The sequence below is a fragment of the Pipra filicauda genome, unplaced genomic scaffold, assembly GCF_003945595.2.
Source record: "Pipra filicauda isolate LSUMZ 115617 unplaced genomic scaffold, ASM394559v2 scaffold96_size2947999_pilon, whole genome shotgun sequence".
Taxonomy (NCBI): Eukaryota; Metazoa; Chordata; class Aves; order Passeriformes; family Pipridae; genus Pipra; species Pipra filicauda.
The window spans coordinates 879,512-902,474 of NW_024105164.1; the positions used below are offsets into that span (position 1 = coordinate 879,512).

General features: G+C 42.6%; 1 protein-coding gene across 1 annotated transcript in view; it reads left to right on the forward strand.

Annotated features, from left to right (window-relative positions):
* Positions 1–18,046, forward strand: part of ALOX5 (arachidonate 5-lipoxygenase) — a 30,678-nt gene extending 12,632 nt beyond the window's left edge. The window contains exons 5-14 of the mRNA XM_027720671.2: positions 2,284–2,390; positions 5,351–5,523; positions 6,271–6,417; positions 6,514–6,717; positions 6,947–7,033; positions 8,699–8,877; positions 11,600–11,721; positions 12,869–12,969; positions 15,229–15,399; positions 16,626–18,046. Coding sequence (XP_027576472.1) covers positions 2,284–2,390; positions 5,351–5,523; positions 6,271–6,417; positions 6,514–6,717; positions 6,947–7,033; positions 8,699–8,877; positions 11,600–11,721; positions 12,869–12,969; positions 15,229–15,399; positions 16,626–16,805 — 1,471 coding nt within the window. The 3' untranslated portion in view covers positions 16,806–18,046. The remainder of the gene's footprint in view (positions 1–2,283; positions 2,391–5,350; positions 5,524–6,270; positions 6,418–6,513; positions 6,718–6,946; positions 7,034–8,698; positions 8,878–11,599; positions 11,722–12,868; positions 12,970–15,228; positions 15,400–16,625) is intronic.
* The last annotated feature ends 4,917 nt before the right edge of the window (positions 18,047–22,963 follow it).

Consider the following 22,963-nt stretch of genomic DNA (forward strand, 5'->3'; position numbering starts at 1 on the left):
TCTACAGGAATGGAGTAGAGATACATGGGGGAAAGCACGGGTCCTTCATTCAGTTTGAGTGCAGTAGGAGGGAAGACAGGGAGGTGTGTTTGGAAATCCAAAGGAAGGTGTAGAGTTGCAAGGTGTAGCAGTGGGCAAGTAGCACATTTAAGGAAAAATGTGACAGCTATGAGAGTTATGTGAGACATAGGGAGTAGTGGAAGAGGGGAGGGGAATGCCCTTTTACTTGGACTGCAAAAATGAACTTAGAAGGGGGGAGATATGTCTCAGATATTCTTTATGCTGTTGCAAGGTTGGATCTCTAGGTGCTATTGGCAGTGGATAACTCTGTAAGTTTACAGGATTAATTGTGTGTAGGTGGAGATAATTCTGAAGGTGTCCAGTGCTGACATGACCTATAATATCTAGCAAATGGAAACTCTCAGGCTCGATTCTGTGCCAGAAATACAGACTCGTGTTGCTATTTTGGACCAGTGTTGCATTTGGGCAGATTAAGTTCTGCAAGAAACTCTGCCATTTTTAACTTGCTCTGTTTTCTAGTATGTGCCATATCCAAGAAATACTTGATTTCTTGGGGAAAGCAAGTTTTATTTTCTAAGTTCTTCAGAAGTTTGTTCCAAGATAGGAAATGTGAAAAGCTTTCTCCTTTTGGAAGAAATCTTTGAAACACCTGAGAACGAATGTGTGCCTGGCATTCAGCAGGTCAAACCACAGCAGATTTGTGACTAGATCCCAGGTGCTGTGCCTACTGCTTGGTTTGATCAGTACCCTCAGTTAAGACGAACAGGAGAGGAACAGTACATATCAGTTCATATGTCAAGTGTTTTCTAATCCTAGACCGGTTCTGAAGGAGGGCAGAGGCTCTACAGGACCTTTAGTGGAAACTCTAAAATAAGACAGTCTCAAATAACTCTTCTCGAGCTACCCAGTTTTGTTTTTTAAAATAATTTAAAATTCTGGTGATGGTCATACTTCCTCTGGAAGGTCATCTGTGAATCAGATACCTAGTCCCTATCCAGAAAGTCCTGCCCAACAGATACAAGAGACCTCTGGAGAAGTCATGTCCTGTTCTAGCCTAGACAGTTGTGTGAGTTTTCCTTCCTAGCATGCCTCCAGACACCTCTTAACCTTGACTGCCATCTGCAGCAGCAGAAACAGCCCATTCTACACGTACCCCATCTGGGCTTAGTGCAGAAGCAGCTCCTTTGTGGGGGTTATGGTCATGCTGGTCTAGAGCCCTCCTCCAGATTACCACTTGCTGTTTCTCCAGACTTTTGGTCCTCTTGAGCCAGTTCTAATCCAAGCCTTTTTATAAGTTTAGTGATGATAAATCCACCCTTCTGGGATTCTTCCTCCCTCAAATTCTGTTTGGGAGAATTTCCTGCAACACTGACCTTTCTTTACTCTGTCATCTGCCCTGCGTATCTTTGTGCGCTGTGTGTGCATTTGAAGTGTTAGTGGGAAACCAACTTTCTTTTTCAAATTCATTATTTGCTTTTTGGTCAAAGTAAAGGATTTCTATTTACTTACAACAGTTTAGCATTTATGTAATAATTTAGGACTTGTCATCTCATATAAAGGGGACTTGCTCAGCTGTGGTGTAGACAAAATGTTTTGCTGAATTTGCACTTTAAATGAGATATATCTGGTTCCCAGCCTGCTGTGTTCATGTGATATCTGCAACCAAGTGATTTGGTTTCTGAGGTTTAAGGGCCAAGTTTAACCAGCAGCTCAAGTAAATAGAAAGCTTTCAAAAGCTCGTCTCACACTGTACGGATCCAGTCTGGCCTTGATCACATAGAGACTTACAGTAGCTGTTTAGGAATAGTGGCTGACTGATCCTGGGCTGTGTTTGTTCTGAATTCACTTGTTTTGCACATCACTCAGTCTCTTTGTGTTACCATATCCCTTTCTGAATTGGTGTTAATAATCAGCAGTCTCAGCTGATGCTAACTACTGACAACATGTGAAGCACTGGTTTTTCTGACTATAGTTTTTATATGACATAGGTCCTAAAGCACTGCTGTTGTAGGCTGCCAAGAACAACTCTGGAACAGAGTTCTGTAAGTGCAATAGCAAGAGCTGGGCCCTTGATATGCCTTTCAGGCTTGTGTGTAAAGGTACAGTCTGCAAATTTAATTCTGTAGGGTGACGAATCCCATATTCCATTGCTAAAAATTTATTGTGTTTAGATATATAAAAGGGTGGAAAAGAATGGGGAAGGGTATTGGGGACACTGAAGATCATTTTTTTCAGATATGTTTTATTTTGGTGTATATTTAGGATGGAGAATCTTTATATCAACCGGTTCATGCACATGTTCCAGTCCTCCTGGAGTGATTTTGCAGATTTTGAGAGGATCTTTGTCAGAATCAGCAACACAATCTCTGGTGGGTTTATCAGCCTTTGCTCATGTTTGCCTCATAGAATGATTAATTAGTTGTCTTGTACATATGTGATCAGGATGGAAGTGGCTGACCTGCTCTCTGCTCTCCAGTAAGTAAACTGTAATCTCAGACTGCAGATCATGCCATCAACCCTCCAGACTGAAAAACAAAGATATGATCTCACAAGGAACTAAAATTACTAGTAATTGCTCAACGACCTTTTCTGTCCTGAGCTATACTGGAGGTCAGTCCAGTTGGGCATCATAGTCCCTTTTGGGTTTTAGAAATGTATTTCCAAGTATATACAAGTCCCATAGGATATATTTTATTAAGTATTTTGCATCTAAACCTAGAGATAGCTTAGTGGGGGTGCTTTTCAGATCATATTAGCTGTTAAGGCATCTTTGAAAGTTTGATTGTGCATGCCCCACTTCAGCCATCTAAATACATGGAAAATCTCCAAAAAGGCAAGTCTGGTACTGTTCTCTGCTAAGGGCAAGTGTGAAGGTGACCCCTCTTGCCTCTGACAGGCAAGATCAAAGTCTGTTGCCTAATATCCCAGCCATGTGCTCAGTTGCATTGCTGCTAAAAGTCCCGGCTTCTCGACCCTGTTCCAACACAGGGATGCTGCTACTGCCTTGGTTCTGCTCTCATATGACCTGTAGCTCCCTTCAGTTCGTTCTTGTGGGCCATCTGTGTCAGTGACATGGGGCAGCTCAAGTGCTTTCCAGGGGTATATTTTTCCCCACAGGGATTATTTTGACAAAACTCAGATATGAAGGCCCATGCTGTTAGGCCAGCGGATCTGGGGATGGGTTGCAAAATGCTGAGAATGATGTGGGAACTGTAACTCATTCACCTGGTCCTGCTGAGCCAGAGTGAGTCATCAGACCACACTCTGAGGAACTGTGGTTCTTACTGGAAATTAGTGTGAGCTCGAGCTGAAAAAGCTTGTGGCATTTATCCAAAATGTCTCTTGTCAAAAATATGTCAGAATTAGCTATGCATATTTCATTAAATATCCTGCTTGTGCTTGCCATTTCATACTCACATCTTCCTACTAGAAGACAAAAATACCTGTCTCAGAGTGTGAGTTTCACTTTTGGTTTCAGGGGTGTTCAGTTTTTTCAGTGTCTTTCCTACTGCTAAAAACTCCATTGATGTAGTATTAACAGATAAAAGACAAACTACTGCTTTTCTTTAGCCCTTTTCAATACGAAAATCTTGGCAGTTACTTGAAAACCCAGTAAAAAGAATTACAGGCAGTCACGGGTTTTGAAGTTCATGGTGACATTTCTGTAGAGCAGGGCTGGGGAGCTTTGGATTTGTGAGCCAGGCCCAACCTTCTGCTCTCACCCATGGTTACTTTATTGGATTGTGTTACTGGATATAATAAATGCACAGCTACTATAAATTGGTTAGTGTGTGACTCCTCAAACGTGCGTGAATAGGCTGCTCATACTCTGCAAAGGAAAATCTTTTCCCTCCTGCTCTGAAGTTTTACCTTTCTTCAGGCTACCTAAGGATCAGTTCATGCAAATAAGAGTAATTATGTGGTCAAGGGTATAAAACCAAGCACACGAGGTGGCAAAGCTATTAAAAACTAATTACAGCAATTTGTTACATTTAATAAGATTGCTTCCTGAAATACTTTTAACACAAGAATTAGATGTGATCTGCAATTAATTTCATTGATAACATTTCCATACCCACGAGGAAAGCTCCAATTCTGTGACATTTAAACATTACGTGTCAGTCTCAGTTATGTTAATGCAATTCTGAATTTGCCATTTTTGCAAGCCTTGGCAGAAACAGGGATAATGGAGAAGGTGGTTCAAGGCATTTTTCAGTCATGCAGTTTCTGTCTAAGGTGATGAATTATTTTTTGCTTGGTGTAAACTTCAGATGCAGCTTCAGACTCATTATGCAATTGATAGAGATAATGTAAATGTCACTTCATGTAAACTTAATGTTTTCATGCTTTGTTAGAGAGCATTCTGGGTTTTGAGACTTTTTTGTTTTAATTATCACTGAATTCCTTTGGGCCTATATTTTTCATCTTTTTACCCTCTTTAGAAAAATAAACTGCTTTCAGAAAAAGTTCTGCCTTGTCTGAAAATAGACAATAGTGGAAAACTTTACTAGCTTAATTTTTCCCCTGAAGACACCAATGGCATTTTTCACATAATCATGTTTTTTCTGACTCTGAACTTGTAAACTGATGGCTATCAGTCATCACTGAAGTGGTGACATGACATTATGAAACAGAACACTGCGACTATGGAAAACATCCATTTGTACTACATATGTAATAGTGAAGAGATGAAATACCCCAGACTAGAATTTTACTGATACGTTAATCTGAGTTTATATTAGCAATTGAAAAATAAATAGAGGGAAAAAATTTAAACAAGCAAAATAACGAATGAGGAGTTTTACTAAGTGAAAGCCAAATCCAAACCCATCCCCAGGTATCCCTCACCCAGCTCCAGCTAAGAGAACTGCTCTAGCCACTGCTGTTCTTTCCCTACACACCTTGTTGTGTATTGCCCTTCTCCTGCCTGTGCCATCTGGTTTTGGACTTATCCCTCTGTACTACATGCCTTGTGAATTTGAAGAGTGAGATTTAAAAATATAATGGAAGACCTGAGAAGGTCATTTGCAGATGAAGAGAGTATTTTTCATAGAATTGGAATATTTTGCTCTTCATTGGTTCTGTACATGGAGAAACAAATTATTATCAATTTATTTTTTCTTAAAGTGAGAAGCAAAGATTAAATTTTCCATTTAACTTAAGTGATTTTTCTTAAAATTCTGCATCACCTTTTGAATCCTTTTCTGCTGCTTTCTGTAGTCAAAGTTGGAGTGCAGTATAACAAAAAAGTGAGGGGGAAAGGAGGAATCCTCCAGTAGGATATTGATGCAGTGCAAATATTGATGCTCCAGGTTTGTTTTTCCTTTAGAATATGTGATGCAGCACTGGAAGGAAGATTTTATGTTTGGCTACCAGTTCCTGAATGGATGTAATCCTGTGCTGATACAGAGATGCACAGAGATACCCAAGAAGCTGCCTGTGACTATGGATATGGTAGAATGCAGTCTGGAGAGGAACCTGACGCTGGAAGAGGAAGTGAAGGTACAGTTCTGGATCAGGCTGGACTGCACCCGTTCCTTCTCGTATTCTCTAACCTCCAAACTCTGTTCTAACTGCTTCAGCCACATCTCTCTTCAGGCTTTCTGGTTGGTCATGGCAAAGCCATTTGTCTCTGCAGACTGACAGCACTTCTGTTGACTATTTTCTCCTGCTATCCTGGAGCTGCAGGCCATGCCTTTCTGCAGGTCCAGTGGAAGAGCTGTAACTAGGAAGTGAAGGGTCCTTTTTCAGTGGTTTCCTCTAAAAGGTTAGGGATTGACTGAATGCCTCAGGGGGGAAAAGTGTCTCTTCCTTTCCTGGTAGGGTCTTACCCCTGTTGTCACCTGCTGAGTTGAACTAACATGCTGAAGAAGGGTTGACAAGGGTGGTGCCTCGCTTTTGTTTGTACAATGAGCACAGGATTCTCTTCAACTGGCAGCATGAAACTTGTTTACATCTGAGTGTCACTGCATGAGTGCCAAACACATAGATGCTCTTTGCTGAAAGACTCACTGTCAGACTCTGCAGACACAAGTCAGTCAGTTTGTGAGATGGTACTTGTTGTCTCAATGGCATCATCCCTGAGCCACTATGAGCAAGGGCAAGGCCAGGCCAGTGGTAGCTTGTAACCACCAGGCAGAAGTCAGTCTCTGGCCAAGACTTCTCAACTTCTCATTTCTTTGTTCCAAGCCTTGCTGCTCGCACACCATTAAACCACATCATGCTTCCTTTTTTTTTTTTCCCCCACAGCAAGGAAACATTTTCATTGTGGACTATGAGCTCCTTGATGGTGTGGATGCCAATAAAACAGACCCATGCACAATACAGTACTTGGCTGCACCCATCTGTCTGCTGTATAAGAATCTGGAGAATAAAATTGTGCCTATTGCAATCCAGGTGGGCCTACTGTCAGTGTCTCTCAAGGGACACATTGCTTGTTGTCTCATTTTAAACATGGAGTACTTTGGATTTTATGTTCTTTGTATCTTTCAGCTTGGTCAAAAGCCTGGGCCAGACAATCCCATATTCCTTCCTTCAGATGCCACATACGATTGGCTGCTGGCTAAAATTTGGGTCCGCTCATCTGATTTCCACGTCCATCAGACAGTGACCCACCTCTTACGGACACACTTAGTCTCAGAGGTGTTCAGCATAGCTATGTTCCGGCAGCTGCCTGCTGTACATCCCCTCTTCAAGGTTGGTTCTTGCATGAAGGGATGTATGTGGGCTAGGGTGGTTATCACATCAGGTTGACAAACCAAAAGGAAGTTCTGGTGATAGTTCTGCTGAAATAGTTTAACTGGCTGCCCTACAAGGCGAGATACAGCTAAACTACCAAGACCTCCAGGACTTCAACCTTTACATCTGGTTGCTGTTGAATTCAATCTGAGAATTTCCTTCTTTCATTGTTTGTCCCATTTCACAGCTCTTGGTGCCACATATGCGGTTCACAATAGCCATCAATACCAAAGCCCGAGAACAGCTTATCTGTGAATGTGGCCTTTTTGACAAGGTAGGTAATCCTCTTTGTGAATCTTCATTGTTCATGTTTGTTCACGGTTCTTTGTTGTTCTTTGTGGTTATATATGTACATATCCTTTGTTAATCACATATTGCCTTATTTCTTGACCTTGCTATTAAAGGGCAAACATAACTAATATCACCTGAGAAACGGGCACACAGAACTGATGCCTTGTTATCCTAAAGATATTCTCTTTTACCTCTAAGTAGCCAAATCAGAACTGGCCAATGTCAGTCAGTATCTCACTTATTGCTGATGTGACTTTGGGTTATAAGTATAAGAGTGCAGGATATCATATTGCGCACATAAATTTCTGTACACGTATGCACACAGTTAAGTCCCAAATTTCTTTTAAGTACTCTGTGAGAATAAAAATTGCAAATTGAAATCTTCATCACTGAAAGACACATAGGTAAGACATTTTGAAGCCCACAAATAGTGGGTGTAGATTCCAGTCTGTCTTCTTGAGTTGCCATAAACAGCAGATCTGCTAGGATTAAATCTCAGCTTCATGTGAGCCAGTGAAACATAGCAGTATGTTATACCTTTATCAACGATTTGAATGAGGGGTTGAGTGCATCCTCAGTAAGTTGACAGATGACACCAAGTGGGAGAAATAGAATGCTGGATCTAGGAACCACAGTAAGTCAGCACAGAGCAGTCTCTGTAACAACATGCTAGGAATAAATGTTAAGTTTGAGGAGGTTTCAGAAGCCCTTTCAAAGAGGGAGCTTCTGTTTCAGGACAACTCTGTCTTCCTTACACCACTTGCACCAGGCCAAAAATAGCTTCCTTGCCTCGGAGCTTTTCACCCAAGCGAAATAGAGAGGTTAAATCCAGCCACCTTCTGTGTCATCTGTACTCCACTGCAGACTGTGGAGACCTCCTATCCCTTTAAACAGAAGCATCATGTCCGCACCTCATGCATGTGGGAAGAGTGCGTGGCTAAAACCTGCCAGCAAGGGTCCTGGAGTTCCAGAGTTTCTTGATTCCAATGTAGATGAACAACCAGCTGGAGGACAGTAAGTGTAAGGTGACTACTGCTGCTTTTCACATCATATGCTAGAAAAACAACATTTGGGAACTTCTGTGCGGTGATTATCTAAAGAGTTTTGAAGTGCTGTCTGTTGTAGACATGCTGTGTTTTCCAAATGTAAATATACTGAAACCCTGACCAGTCCTCATCAGTAGTCACCCAGCAGGATTGATCTCCAGGCATAAATTCCAGGGTGGCTAATGGTAGCCTTCATCCCTAAACATTTTCTCCTAAACTACTCTGTAGCAGCAGTGCATAGTTTAGCTAAAGCCGTCATCTGACACACTCATGGCTGCCTTCCTTCACACGTGCACTGATTCTGGAGCATAGGGCTAGCAGAAAGTGCCATGCTTTGATGGTGCTGTACTCCAGTAAAAGCAGCTGCTGTACCTATGGTGAAAATGTGGTTAATAACAGTGATTCATGGGAGAGATATGAAATCTCTGCAATGAAAATGCACAGTTCCAGTAGAACTCTGCAGTTTGGTACTTTGTGTGGAGATGTGGTTTTCTGCTTGAAAAACAGATTCATCAGCGCTCTGAGTACTGTCTCCTGCAAATTTGGAAAGCCAGTCTTGGCACAAAGTGAACACCGTTCCCATCTTGCCATTCTTCCTGCAGGCAAATGCTACGGGTGGAGGAGGACATGTACAAATGGTACAGAAAGCAATGAAAGATCTGACTTACCGTTCCCTCTGCTTCCCAGAGGAGATCAAAGCTAAAGGGATGGACAGCAAAGAGGATATCCCCTACTACTACTACCGGGATGATGGCATTAAAGTCTGGGAGGCTATAAAGAGGTAAAAGACCATAGTTCAAGAAATGGCTCATAAAGTCACTGTCACAGAGACACAGATCTCTTTTTTTTCTGCTCACTTTTTCTCTTCACTTCTTCTCTTGTGAACAATACATGGGCTGTTTAGTAATGTAGTGCCTTTTCCATCCAGCATATCTAATTGGAGGAGAAAGATACAGCCAAGCACACACTCTTGAAAGACTGTTAATTCCTGCTTTTTTCAGTTTTCTTGTATTCTGTATTTCAGAGCACCCTTTATAAGTACTCTTCTGTAGGATTTCAAGAATTTACTGAGTTGGAATTTAGCCTGCAAAGGGAATTTAATAACAATTTTTTTAGCTACGCACAAATGAAAAGAAGACCCAGCTCTCTGAGCCAGCCACATGAGTTCATCAAGGTTTTTGTGGAGTGAAAATGTAAGACTGACTTCTGTGAAAGTTGTCTTTTGAAACTCAGTAAATTAGGTATTAACTGATTAGAGCAAAACCTTTCTTAAAAAATGCTTTAAAATTGCAAGGCCTTAGTTTAATCAGGGAGGGCAGCAATTCTGAGTCAGGAGAGGTACTGCAAGGCTGATCAACCACACAAATGTGGTTCCTTTTCAGGTCTGAAACACTGCCTCAGAATGGAATGATTCATAAGGGTTTTATTCTGCTGCAATGTTTAGTTTAACAAACAATGTATTTTTGCATAGCATAAGTTGCTTACTAAATATGCAGCTGTTCCTGGTTGCATGACTTTTGAAAAGCGTGTTCATTAAAAATTAGATCTTTCGTGTACAGAAAATAGAGCGTTTATGATGCAAGCATAATGTTCGAAGTTTTGGGTATATCTTTGTCTCCTGTGTTTTCTCTGTGTTTTGACAAGGGGTTATCTTGCAAAATTTCCTGCAATTGTTAGTGCCCATTTGAGAGAAAAGGAAGTTATAACTTTGCTGTGGTTGTTTTCTTTATGTAGTCCGGTTTTTTTGTCCTTCTCTTTCCTGTATTTTCTTTGCATATCAAGATATGACTTTCAAATACCGGGTAGTACTTAGTCAATTCAGTTTAGTTTGACTGTTTGTGGGTGTTAACCTCACTGGAGGATTGTGTTACACTGCCTCAAACTTGGCTGAGAGATTCTTCATAGGTGAATAATTTGGTTTGTAAATGGTGTAGGCAGTACCCTTTAGAGTGTGCGAGACCCTGACCCATGGTCAGGATTCCTGACATGGTTGTGTATGTGTCTAGTCACCATGACTCTCCCACACTACGGGGTTATCAGTCTTCACTTTTGATGAAATCATTTCTATTCCCAGCAGTACTTCACATGTGGTAGATGGCGTAGACTTAAGAAAGCTGATAAGGTTGTCCCTATAGAAACAAGGAGTCTCACAAGGCAAATTTGTAAACCCCTTCTCTAATACTCAGCTTCCTCTTTCTGATCTAACTGCAGATAGACGTATCAACCCAAGATACTGCAGCCCAAAAGGCTTCACCTACACTTCATATACTAACCTATATTTCTATGCAATGGGGTCTAAAACACTACCATTTTGTAAGAGGAGGATTACATTACATATCACCTGGCACCTGTGCCAAATGCACAGAGACAGAACTCATGCAGTTTTCTCTCTGCATTTAGCAGAATTTTTCTTTTCCTTTGGCTTCCTCTAAAAGCTAAAATTGCTTAAACTCTTGGTGTTAATGCAGTTGTCTGCCTCAATGACAACTCTTGACTTTGTTGGTTGATAGGAACCACATTGACAGATTAATAAAAGTCTCCAAATTGCAATAAATTTATAAAATGTATAGATTTTTATCTTATTAAGGGATAAATCTCTATTGAATAACAGTTTTTAATTGCATCAGTCAGCATCTGCAGACAAATGTTTCACCCTATGGGTTGTTGTCAAAATATTTAGCAAGAGATTATAGGTACCTGCAGAGCTAACAGAATATCTCAGCACATAGCCCAGTTAATCAGTCCTTCAGTCATGAACTGTAAATCTTCAGGAAATCAGGCTTACCTATTTTTAATGCTTTCAGAACTCTTTCTGTTATCACAGTGTTTTAAGAACCTTTCTTTCAGAGGTGAGTTAGCCTGGGGAGCTTTTGTAGAAAGAGGGACCTTGAAAAGAGGAACTGAACAGGGAGGCGATGTCTGCTGTAAACAAGTGGGTGTAGGAAATAGCTCTAGATCTTTTCTCCCCAGGAGAAATTTCCTGAGCCACCTCCACTTTGGAGTGTGCCAGTTGTGTTTCATGAAAAGGATGTCCAGTAGGAGGGGTGCAACTATTTGAATGATATTCAGGAGCAACCTTGAAGTGTCCCACATGAAGGGGATCATGCTGGTATCACAGTTTGGGAACCCCACTTACCAGTGTGAGAGCCATGAGAATATGCAAGAGGGAGTCTGTATTAAGTGAAGAATGTAGATGTGATGATAGAGGTCTGGGCAGGAGCAAAGGCTGATATAAGAGAATAAGGTGCACAGGATTGTTCAGGAGATGCAGTGTGGTCCAACATCTTGTTGGGGGAGGAAGTGATGCTGCAGTCCCAAATGAATCAAAGTTCCCTCTGTGCATTCCCGCTGCTTGTAGGAAGAAGGTAGGAGAATGCTGAGACCTTCTCTTGCCCTTATCCCTTTCCACACGCAGCATTTCCAAGGGCAGTAGACGACCTTGAGGAACAGCAGACTTGCTTTCTCCTTTTGATTTCATTTTGTTCGTTTGTTCCTGCCCACAGTTTTGCAGAGGATGTGATCCACATCTACTATGAGAGCGACGAGGTGGTGTGTGAGGATGTGGAGCTCCAGGCTTTCGTCAAAGACATTTACGTCTATGGGATGAGGGGTGTGAAAGCCTCAGGTAAGGTGTGATGTCCTGCACCATCTCTGTCTGCACTGCTGCCACTCCAGAGCAGGGGGACTTGGCTGGGTCTGTAAAGAATGGGAGGAGGATAAATGGGGGAAGCTATGGCACTTGGGGCTCCCCCTCTAGTCTCTGTTTCTTCCCTGTGAGGGCTGCTGTGACTGGGAGAATACCAAACTCCTTTAAAGATGAGCACAGTGTGCTTAGGATAGCAGAACACAGGAGGGGATGGTGCATCCTCTCCACTTGGGGCTTAGTGGCTGACCAGAGATACCGTGTGCCTCTTCCCTCTCTCATGTTGAGTTCACATCTGCATCAGGTTGGTGGTGGAGGTGTGAAGCAGCTGAGCAGGGGCAACTTGCTCCAGGGTACTGACAGAGCTGTAGGTTTACTGGGACCTGTGGTCACACTGGAATGGGACAGGAAGTACAGCACCATGTTATTTAGGGAGGATAAGAGAGATACAGGCCTGGGGTTGCTTTGGTTGCAAAATATTGCCCTAGTCCCTGACTATTGCATTCTTTCTTTATATAGCTCCATTTGATTATTCTCCTTCAAAGACAGCTTAATGCAAGTATTTCTGTTCCTCATTCTGTTGTTTCTCTTTCAGAAGTTCTCATTTCCTCACTTCCCATTTCAGCGAATAAGCTCTCCCTGCTCTCTTTCTCACAGTACACTTGATTGCTGAGCCTCAGACCTTTATAAATACAAGCACATGGTCACTTCCTCCTTGACATGAGCCTTCCCTGCTTGCACTGCAGACTGAGGAAAAATGGAGCATCTGAGGCCCCTGCCCTGTGGACTGTCTGGGTGCTTTGCTGCAGGGTAGGTAGGACAGGGCCACAGTGTTTTTTAAAGGTGTAATTACACTTTGTCTTTCCCTTACGGAATACCGCATAATTTGCAAATGGTGATACCTCACAAACCTGTATCAGGTAAGGCAGGATCACCCTGTTTTTATAACCACACAGCCAAGGCACGGAGAGGTTGAGTAGCTTCTGTTAGACCACACAGCAAGACTCATAGAATGCCCTGCTCCTCAGTGACTGCTTCATAGCCCTCTTACTCCTTTCTTTTGATTACTGCTGGATAAAAGGTTTACTTCATAGCTGGGTTACTTAAACTTTTCTTCTCTCTCATTTAGGGTTTCCTAAGATGATCAGGACACGAGAGACACTAGCAGAATATCTCACAGTGATAATATTCACTGCATCGGCTCAACACGCAGCTGTGAACTTTGGTCAGGTAGGAATTTGTGGGAAGACTGTTCTTCCTTCTGGACTGGGAGGTACATCTACCAGGGCAAGGTCTGAGAAGTATTTTTTAGTAGATGTACAGAATTACACTGTTGTTTCTGGTCAAAATAACTGCAGAGCCATCTGCAAATCCCCATGAAGTCTACAGGAACTGCAGTAATTTGGAAGCTGAGAAAGGCCTTCCGAGTCCTACATATGTACCAAAGCTCAGATTTAGGGGTTCTAACTTGTATATTTTAGTTTTACTGATTTTATTATGGGGAGCAATTTTTTTCAAGCATTTGGTAAGACCTCTTTCAGGAATGCTGAAGGGTTCAGGTGTCCAGCCTAGCTACCATGTTTTTCACACATCACCTGAACTGCCTGGATTTGAGATGTGATGGTAGTGTGAGGCCCATTCTGCAATGAAATGCAGTGAGTTATGCTAAGTGGCTTTACTCTGCCTTTGCTGTGAGCACAGGCACAGGTAATTACTGTGGGTTGCTGCTGTAAGTTGTGCTAATTTCACAGAATCACAGAATATGGTGAGTTGGAAGGGACCAACAAGAATCAAGTCCAACCCTTAGCCCTGCACAGGACCATCCGCAAGAGTCACACCATGTGTCCAAATGCTTCCTGAACTCTGTCAGGCTTGGTGCTGTGACCACTTCCCTGGGGAGCCTGTGCCAGTGCTCAGCCACCCTTTGGGTGAAGAGCCTTTTTCCAATATCCAACCTAAACCTCCCCTGACACAACTTCAGGCCATTCCGTAGGGTCCTGTCACTGGTCACCATAGAGAAGAAATCACTGTCTGCTCCTCCTTTTCCCCTCTCAAGGAAGTTGTAACTGCAGTGAGGTCTCCCCTCAGTCTCCTCTTCTCCAGCCTGAACAAACCAAGTGACCTCAGCCACTCCTCATATGGCTTCCCCTCAAGGCCCTTCACCATCTTCATTGCCCTCCTTTGGACACTCCCTAATGGCTTAATGTCTTTCTTATATTACAGTGCCCAACACTGCACACAATATTCAAGGTGAGGCCGCCCCAGTGCAGAGCAGAGCAGGACAATCCCCTCCCTCGACCAGCTGGTGATGCTTTGCCTGATGCCCCCCAGGACAGGGTTGGCCCTCCTGGCTGCCAGGGCACTGCTGACTAATATTCAAATTGCCGCCAACCAGGATCCCCAGATCCCTTTCCATGGCACTGCTTTCCAGCATCTCATTCCCCGTCCGTATGAACATCCAGGTTTGCCTCAGCCCAGGTGCAGAATCCGGCACTTCTCTCTGTTGAACTTCATATGGTTGGTGATTGCCCAGTCCTCTAATTTGTCTCTCTGCAGGGCCTCCCTGCCTTCAAGGGAGTCAACAGCTTCTCCATGTTTTGTATCACCTTCAAACTTGCTTGGTATCCGTTCCAGTCCTGTGTCCAAGTCATTTATGAAGATGTTGAAGAGCACAGGGCCCAAGATGGAGCCCTGTGGAACCCCACTAGTAACAGGTCACCAGTCTGATGTTACCCATTCACTATTAACCTTTGTGTTCGACCTGTGAGCCAATTGCTCACCCACCACATGATGTGTTTATCCAGCTGTGGGCTGGACATTTTGTCCAGAAGGGTACTGTGACAGACAGTATTGCAAGTTTTAAGCTGAAGTGCATCATCTCAGATTGCAGCAAAACTCAGGGTCATATCTGAAGCAAAAGGAGACATCACCAGCTCACAACAGTGAAGCAGGCCAGAAGTGATTCTGAGTTCCCAGTCTGCCACTCACCATGGCCATATCTGCATGCCATATTCCATATTACTTGATGAAACAACATCCTTTGTCTCTCTTACTGCCTGACCACAGTACTGTGGGCATGTTCTTGGAGGAAATTTTGCAGAAAAGAGAAACTGGAGAAAAGGGGATTTTAATTTTTTTTTTTTTTTCAGATGTCACCTCAGGTTATCAGAAAAGGTCTTTGTTTAATAAAATAGCTAAGGCCTTAGCCTGGCTGGTGAATCTGGGCTGTGTGGCACATGCCTGTGGTTAGCAGAATAACTACTCCCATTTAGGTGACTCTCTTGTGAATTCCTGAGCAAAAACAGAAGGGACTTCCTTGTCACCTCCAGTCCTTCTCTAGAGCATCTCCCTGTCTTAATATCCTCTCTTTCCGAAAGGCTCATAATACAGAAGCAAACTCCCCGTTGTCAAACTCCTGATTTTCTTCACTGTGTTCCTAAATACCAGCCACTGTAGCTTTTCACTGTGCTCTCTTGCTCTGTTGTGCAGTATGACTGGTGTTCCTGGATTCCCAATGCCCCACCAACAATGCGCTGCCCTCCTCCAACAGAAAAGGGGACTGTCACCATCGAGCAAATTGTGGAGAGTCTGCCAGACAGGGGACGTTCCTGTTGGCATCTTGGAGCTGTTTGGGCCTTAAGCCAATTCCAGGACAAAGAAGTAAGTCAACCTCCCTTCTCTGGGTGGTGGAGATGTAGGTGAGACCATGAGGGCCATGGCAAGACTGCACAGACTCACAAGATTGTATTGCTGCTCTGTGCTTGACTTGACTACGTTTACTTTTCTGTAGAGATGTGTCAGTGGTGTGGGTTTGTCCTTATTCTGCCAGATGCAAACCAGCTCTGAGCAAGAAGTCATACTTTTACTGAGACTCTGTTTCAGCTCAAATGAAAGTTTCTAAGCTTGTCCATGGCATTGCTGAATAAGGATGCTGGTGTGGGAGGAAGAGGGCTGCAGAGTCATAAGGGTTTTTTCCATTCCTTGCCCCAGCAGTGCTGGGGAAGAAGGTACAGCAGTTCTCTGTCCCCATGTCCTGTCCCTTTTAAAAATCTGCTCCAGTGCCACGTGCACTACAGTGGTGGCTCGTGCCTGGCTGGTGAGGAGCAAAAACAAAACAAGCCTGTGGAAGGCTTTGCAAGCATGGTGTGTAACCATTTCCTTCATGTAAAATGAGGTTGTCGGTACTTGGTTGTTTCACCCAAGGGCTCTGTCTCGGGGATATGTTTTGAAATCCTTAAATGGATGATGATGGACAGAGGGCACTTTAAGTTTCTCTCTAAAAAAAAGCAGTACTAGCAGAGAAGCTGGTACTATGAGTAGTATCATGGGAAATAGTCACCTAAGTGTGCATATTGTCAGAGCACCCTTCGAGTCCAAGCTGACTAAAGCAACTGTCACTGAAACTCTGAAGGACAGTTTTAAGTCAACAGAAACTTGCACTGTCACTGAATGAAGTAGTTATCTTCCTTTTTCATCTCTGGCTGTTAATTCCACTCTCATGCTGTCCTTTTCTCTAGCAGCATAAATGTTTTCATGGCTATGCAGAGATCTGGCTTAGGAAACTCATCTGACTGACCACTGGCCTGAAAAGTGCCTGTTTTTCAGCAGATGAGCTCTGTACAGGTGGAGGAGGTGCCACATAGACACCTGAACAAGCGTTACAAAAAGATGCAAGGATGTAAAGAAGCAGCTAGCAATGGAGGGGAGGTAGCAGAGCATCTTTCATTGGCAGTTTCGATGTAGACTAGCTTAAATATTGCTAGTACTATTTTAATAGTAGCGTTTGTGAGGTGAGACTCTGGGTGCTGTTCTGCTGGATGACATAATGTTGAAACAGAATTGCCTTTGCTTACTTAAAACATGATTTCTTGGTGTTTTTCAATTAGCTGTTTCTGGGCATGTACCCAGATGAACACTTCGTGGAGAAGCCAGTGAAAGAGGCTATGGCAAAATTCCGCAAGAATTTGGATGAGATTGTCAACACCATCACCGAACGCAACAAGAACAAAAAGCTTCCTTACTACTACCTTTCCCCAGATCGCATTCCCAACAGTGTTGCTGTTTGAAGAGATAGCCAGGAGAGTTTGGAGGCATGTAAAGCTAATGATGCTTTTCTGTTACATATGCTTCTTCAATTAACTTTCAGAAATGGATAAGAAACCCACCCCCTCCATCAGAGCTGACCTAAGTCTATCTGAACTTTCAGAACACATGTGGTTATGACCAACCTTGCAGATGAAGTCTAGTCAACAACCCTCTAGGTCAAATTTGTTAGAAGTTTATTTTTGCAGGATTTTAAAATTAATCTTAGAATCAATATACATGTTTCTGTTATCTTGCCCTCTCCTTGACAAAACAATGCAATCACAGATTCACATCTTTAAAATCCTTCCTGTTTTAAATAGGTGACACCGATGACATAGAAAAATGTAATCTTTAATGTATATGCATTGTTTTTAATCTGATTAAAACAAATGTTAAATATTTTCACAACAATTGTGAACATCCTAATAAGGATAAAGGTAAAAGAAGGACATTTTCTTAACATAGCTGATGGGATTTTATCACTTTCTTACCAAGTTCATGTGAAACAGCATCTCATAAGAGACGAAAATTTTGTACCTACATAAACTTAAGTATTTTCTGCATAAAACTAGAAAGGTTTGTTTTAGCCTGTCCAGCAGAGTTTGATGTCCCTCACACGTATGGACAAATGTTTTACTTAGCACAACAACAGCAAGTACAGACCTAGCAGTGCCTATGCTCAGTTTCTGTTTCGTTGCTTGAGGCTGCTGGGTTTTGTGGACAGTTTGTTCTGTTTTGTGGGGAATGAGGAGGCTACTTCATATAATGGAAGAATTTCTGGAGAAGGCTTAATCGACAGCTTCTAAGAGGAATCTTAGATTTGGCCGGTTAAGCAAAACTAACATGTTCCATCTGAGTTTTATCTGTTTTGTTTAGAGGTAAATAGGTTCAAATACTTGGGCTTTGGCTAAAGTTGAGAAAGTCACTGAGATAATGAAAGCAAAATTGAGGTTTGAGAAATTTAAGAGTTGTGCTTTTGGTGATAACACTTTGGGTTTATTTTTCTGAGAATTTGTTCCTTGTACTAAGTGCACCAGCCTGCAACGTATTTTCTCAAGAGATAAGAAAGCTTCTTCTAATAAAACAAAACTGAACATCTAGCTTTTATTTCCTAATTCAGTATCTAATGCTGTATGTCTCAAAAACCTTGTAGGAATAAACACAATGTGCTGTGTAGAGAAATGCAGCTTCTGCTCTTTGAGAAATATAGTTATTTCTATCATTCGTGTGTGATTTGGAAAAGGGTACTACTAAAATATACAAACTTTCATATGAAACAGGTGTGGAAACTGATTTTAGACCCTTTACAGCAGACTGATTCCCTTTTTCTCCCCCCAACTAAAGACTTTGAGAAAGATGTGGAAGGTAAGACCATTTCCAGTTACTGAGGAAGTACATTTATGATTTGTTCATCATCTTCTTACTGCCGCCCATGGGAAGGGATGAGTGCAGGAGTGGAGTCACGCAATCGTGCAGCGACACTGGAATAAGACCAAGGGATCACAGACAACAACCTGTGAGCCCATCTCTCCATTAAAAAAAAGTGGGGGGTGGGAAAGAAAAGTGCAGCTTGAATGCAAGAACTTGAAAGCAAAATTGCAACAAGCTGATGCAATATATCCAACAAGCTCTAACTCTTGTCCTTCCCCTGTGTACAGAGAATGTCCTCTTGCTTTCATGTGATAATGATTTGCATAGTCAAGTACCTGTCTAGAAAACAAAATATGAGAAGACTTTGATGGATGTTCTCTTGGATCTGTGCCCTCTGCTGTAGCCTGTGGACCTAGGACAGCTGGTGAGAGATTTGGGTAATTGACTGTGCGGCTTTGAAGACTGGTGGTCGCAATCTGATTAAGCAGCAGGAGAGGCTGTGGAAAGAGGTAAAGAGGTTAAAAGTAATACTGGCACCAGAAAGGAAGCAGATACTTGCAAGTAATAAAGCGTTTACTGTTTCAGGGGGCCTGGGTACACATGTTGCTGTCCCAGTCCTGCCTCCTTTTCAGTTCTCTTTCCACCAGGAAGTCATCTTGCTGTGCATGGGCCATGGGTTCCTCCCCTACATCTTTAGCCATGACTTGCACAGAGGTATTTCCTAAGCCATGGTGCTAAGGTAGAGTGTCTACTTGCAGGATGGCTCCTAGGTGGGAATGAAAGTATCAGCTGTCTCTGAAGTGTGTCATGCACTGAGCTTTGCAATAGGAACTGCAGCTTGGTGTGCATCAGCCCAACAATAGCATGTGTCCTGGCTGGGTGGCTGTTGCTACTGGCCAGTCTAAGGGAATTTAGCCTGACTCTTCAACTTGAGCTTCCTTGCTGTCTTTTCCAATTGCAGTGATTCACAACTGGCTGGAAGATTGAACTAGGAGATATCTGGTTTAGGAAATTCTGGCAGTAACTCAGGCGGCTCTGTCATCTCAGCTCTTCCTCTTGGCATTTGGTCACTGGAGAGGACACTCGACTATAAAATGCCAGTGCTAGTGAGAAATGAACTGGTAAGCATTGTCCTAGGGGACTGCCACAAGTAGAGGAGAAAGCCTAATGTTTTCTCCCAAAGCAGATTCAAAAAAATCTCTCCTTAAGATAAAAGGAAGCCATGAGATGGAGAGAGGGACCATCAGTGAGGGGACAGGGCAGGCATTTCCCTGCTGAAGTCTCTGACTCTTTGGGTTCATCAATGACAGTGAGGATTTAGGCCTCCACAGCCAGCCTAGTTCTCATCAGTGGCCTCCTATGCTTTCCTCTTTTTGCAGGGTGACTTTGCCTCTATAGACTTCTTTTGGCGTATTCCCTTTCCCAACCCCCAAACATCCCTTGCAATAATATGATTCTCACTGCCCCCGGAAAAAAAGCTCACATACTTCTTGTTCATCCCATAGGAAGTAAGCTACCCTTTTCTTTTCTGGTCAATCCCCATTTTACAGGTGGGGAAATGGAACAAGAGCAATGAAGTCCACCAGATCAGCTCTGAATTGAGGTGCTTCCTTTAGAAAGAACACGAGAAAGTTGTTTACTGGGAGCGTGTTAATTTTGGCTGCCTAGAGAACAGACACAGTTTTCAGGCTTGGCCTTTCAGGGTTACTTACTCTGCTGCATGTTGAGCAGAACATAAAATAGACCCAGAAGATGAGTTTCTTACTAGCAAGTTTCAATCAGCAAGTGGCTTTTCCTGCCACAGTAGTAGAGACATAGTATCTAGGAAGAAATTGTGCACACTGAGATAGTCGCACAAGTGCATAGGTTGCTTCATTTATACTATAAACAGGCATAAATATTGCATAATGAGACGTGGCTGGTACATTTAGAGGTTAACTGAGTCATGAGTTTTTATCACCAGAAGACATGGCTATGATTGCTTAGACTGATGTCAGCATACCACAGGCCTTAGGATTTCCCTCTTCAAACTCAATACAGGGGTACTTGATACAGGAATCTTCTGTGAACATATCCACTCACGGTTTACCAAAACACACGATTCACCCTGGTGTTTGAGTCACTTGTCTCGCTGGTGAATCCCTCATGCTGTGAAAAATATGCACTGCTTCTAGTTCCGCATGCATCCAGCCTTTGCATCTCGCAATAGACAGCTTCTTGCAGTAGCTTTGTGTGATTGAAGATCCTTCTCTGACCAGTTCCCTACTACATTCTTCCCCTTTCTTTTGTAAACTGAATAGATTATTTTCCTGCATTCTTTTGCTGTAAGACTTTCTTTAAAACACTTATCTGTTACCACTGTGTGGGCAGCATGTGGGCAGTTGCTATCAATGATGTTTCAATGGCTATTTCAGTCAATATTTCATAGGCTGCATTTCCTCCTTCTTGCAACAGTGTATATGCAGTTTGTCCCTAGATTTATGTCACAAACCCACAGCAAATTATCTGTGTTAGTGCACAAATTTCCTGTTTGTGTGTATGGAAGTGGTTGGCAATACCTTCAGTGAGTGAGAGAAATACTAAGTGAACTGTTGGTACTCCGGTAGGTCTCTATCAGGCTTCAAATTCAACTTCTCTGGGGAGCACACTGTATATCTGGCAGCCTTTTAACTTTAGATTGGCAGTGTTTAAAATCCTGTACTTAGTGGTTAGGCTCAATTTGTAATTATGTAGCTGAGTTGTCATAGAATAGTTTGGGTTGGAAGGGACCTTAAAGATCATCTGGTTCTAACCCCCATGCCATGGGGGGTTCTAGCGTCCAATGCTAGAAGTATTTAACCTATATTTAACTTTATCAGGGTTCACTCTAAAGTAATTCAGGCTTTTGTCTGCCTGCATATACCAATATACAGCAGAAGTTTCTAGGGAGCCGGGCCAGCCAGTTCAGCAGAAATGCACAGGTACAGCAGGGGAATGCTCTACACTCAGTGCAATTACTGCAGTCTGCATTGGCAGTGGGAACTAGACTCACAACATCCTTTTATACAGCACACTGAAGAACCATTTCTTTCCTAACTTGGTGCTTGTCCATAGAGCTCTTCATTCACTCTTCAGTACCTTCTCTGAGCACCTTCCTCATATGCATGAAGTGATTAATGTTATGTGCAAACTAACAGCTGCCACACATAGATCCTCCTTTTCAACTTGCTGCCTCTTCAGTATCCATTTCAGGAGAAATCCTCATGGACGAGTGGTACGTTGGTCTTCCAGAAGACCTGGCAGCAGTCTCTGAGTCCTTTTGTCTCTGCTGGAAGCACATCAACATAAGAGCCACTGTCTCCAGGGGACCTGAAGCATATGGATGACTCTCATCTTTTAAAAGGCTGTAGATACTTTATCTATAATACAGTGTTCTTTGATTGCAGCTTGTGGCTCTTAGACAAATGTTTTGTTTCATTTCATCAATAAGCTGAGTCATACCATTTTGTTTCAAAGATACTGCAGGCATGACAGCAAAGGGAGCTCTATTCCTGCCCTTGGGGCTCAGGCCATATCAAATACACTCTCCAGCCTTTGTTTTCTCTTCTGTTTCTAGGGTTAGATCTGGACAAGCTACATGACATAATGAGCCAGTTTTCTCTCATCTGTGAGGAAGATATTATAGGGGTCAAAGCTTGGTAACTTTTCAGATCTACTAACTCCGTAAATACCTTTTTTGCATATTCCAGAGCGTGATGTCTATGGCACTGGCTGCTGCCACTCACATATCTACTTATGTTTAGTAGCTATCAATGTTAAACAGTAATCAATAATCAGCATTAATCACTATCCTAACAATTGTAGGACAATCTGTCTGAAGGGCATGTTTGTTGAAAACCAGACCTGCATGCAGGCAAAGCCAGCCTGATACGCCGATAATCAGGTCTCACAAAGTGTTTGGGTAAAACTTTGAATAGCCTGGCTTTGCCTGGTACCTGCCTGGTCACCGCTGAGCTTCAGATGGTAGGAAAGCTATGTTTGGGCAGGCCTAAAACAAGCAGATCTGGTTTCTCTGGCCTTGTGGAAACAGCAGGTCAGAAGCAGTGTCTTGTGTTTGTGGGAGGTATGTAGGTGTTGCCTTATTTTCACTTGGCCACTGTATTTGGCCCAGTGTAAAAGTACCTATATAACAGACTTGATAGCGGATTACATAAAATCAGGTAGGTTTTTGGCATGAAGAAAAATTGGTTTTCACATTTTAACCTAAAAGCAATGGATTTACACCGCTGGAATCCTACTGGGTTGCTTCAGTGTATTCAAGCTGTTTCGGCAACAGCATTTCACAAACCTTTTCTGTTTGAGGAATGAAAGGCCGTCTGGAAGCTTTCTCCTTCCCAGGATCTGCACTGCTGAAACATTATTTTTTCTGGCATCATTTGATCTTAAAGGCTAATGAGTGCTACATGATTTAAAGGTTGGGGTACTTGTACTTCTGTCTGTGTAGATGGAAGCAAGAAGAAATAATAAATAAGATTGGCCAAAATTTAGTTCTTCTCCCTTTTGTTTTATAGGGCTAACTTGACAGCGAAGATACAAACTAGTTTTCTCAAAGCATGCATGGGAAATGTTTCTGGAAAGAAAACTTTCATAACAGTACTTGTGTCTCAAAAGGAAATCAAGAGATGTAATAACAGGAGGATGCAGGAGGCTTTGCAAAATGCGTGTACTGGAAGCAAGAGAGTGGGGCTGCATTTGGGTAACTCACAGAAAGGTCAGGGGCTTTGCTGAA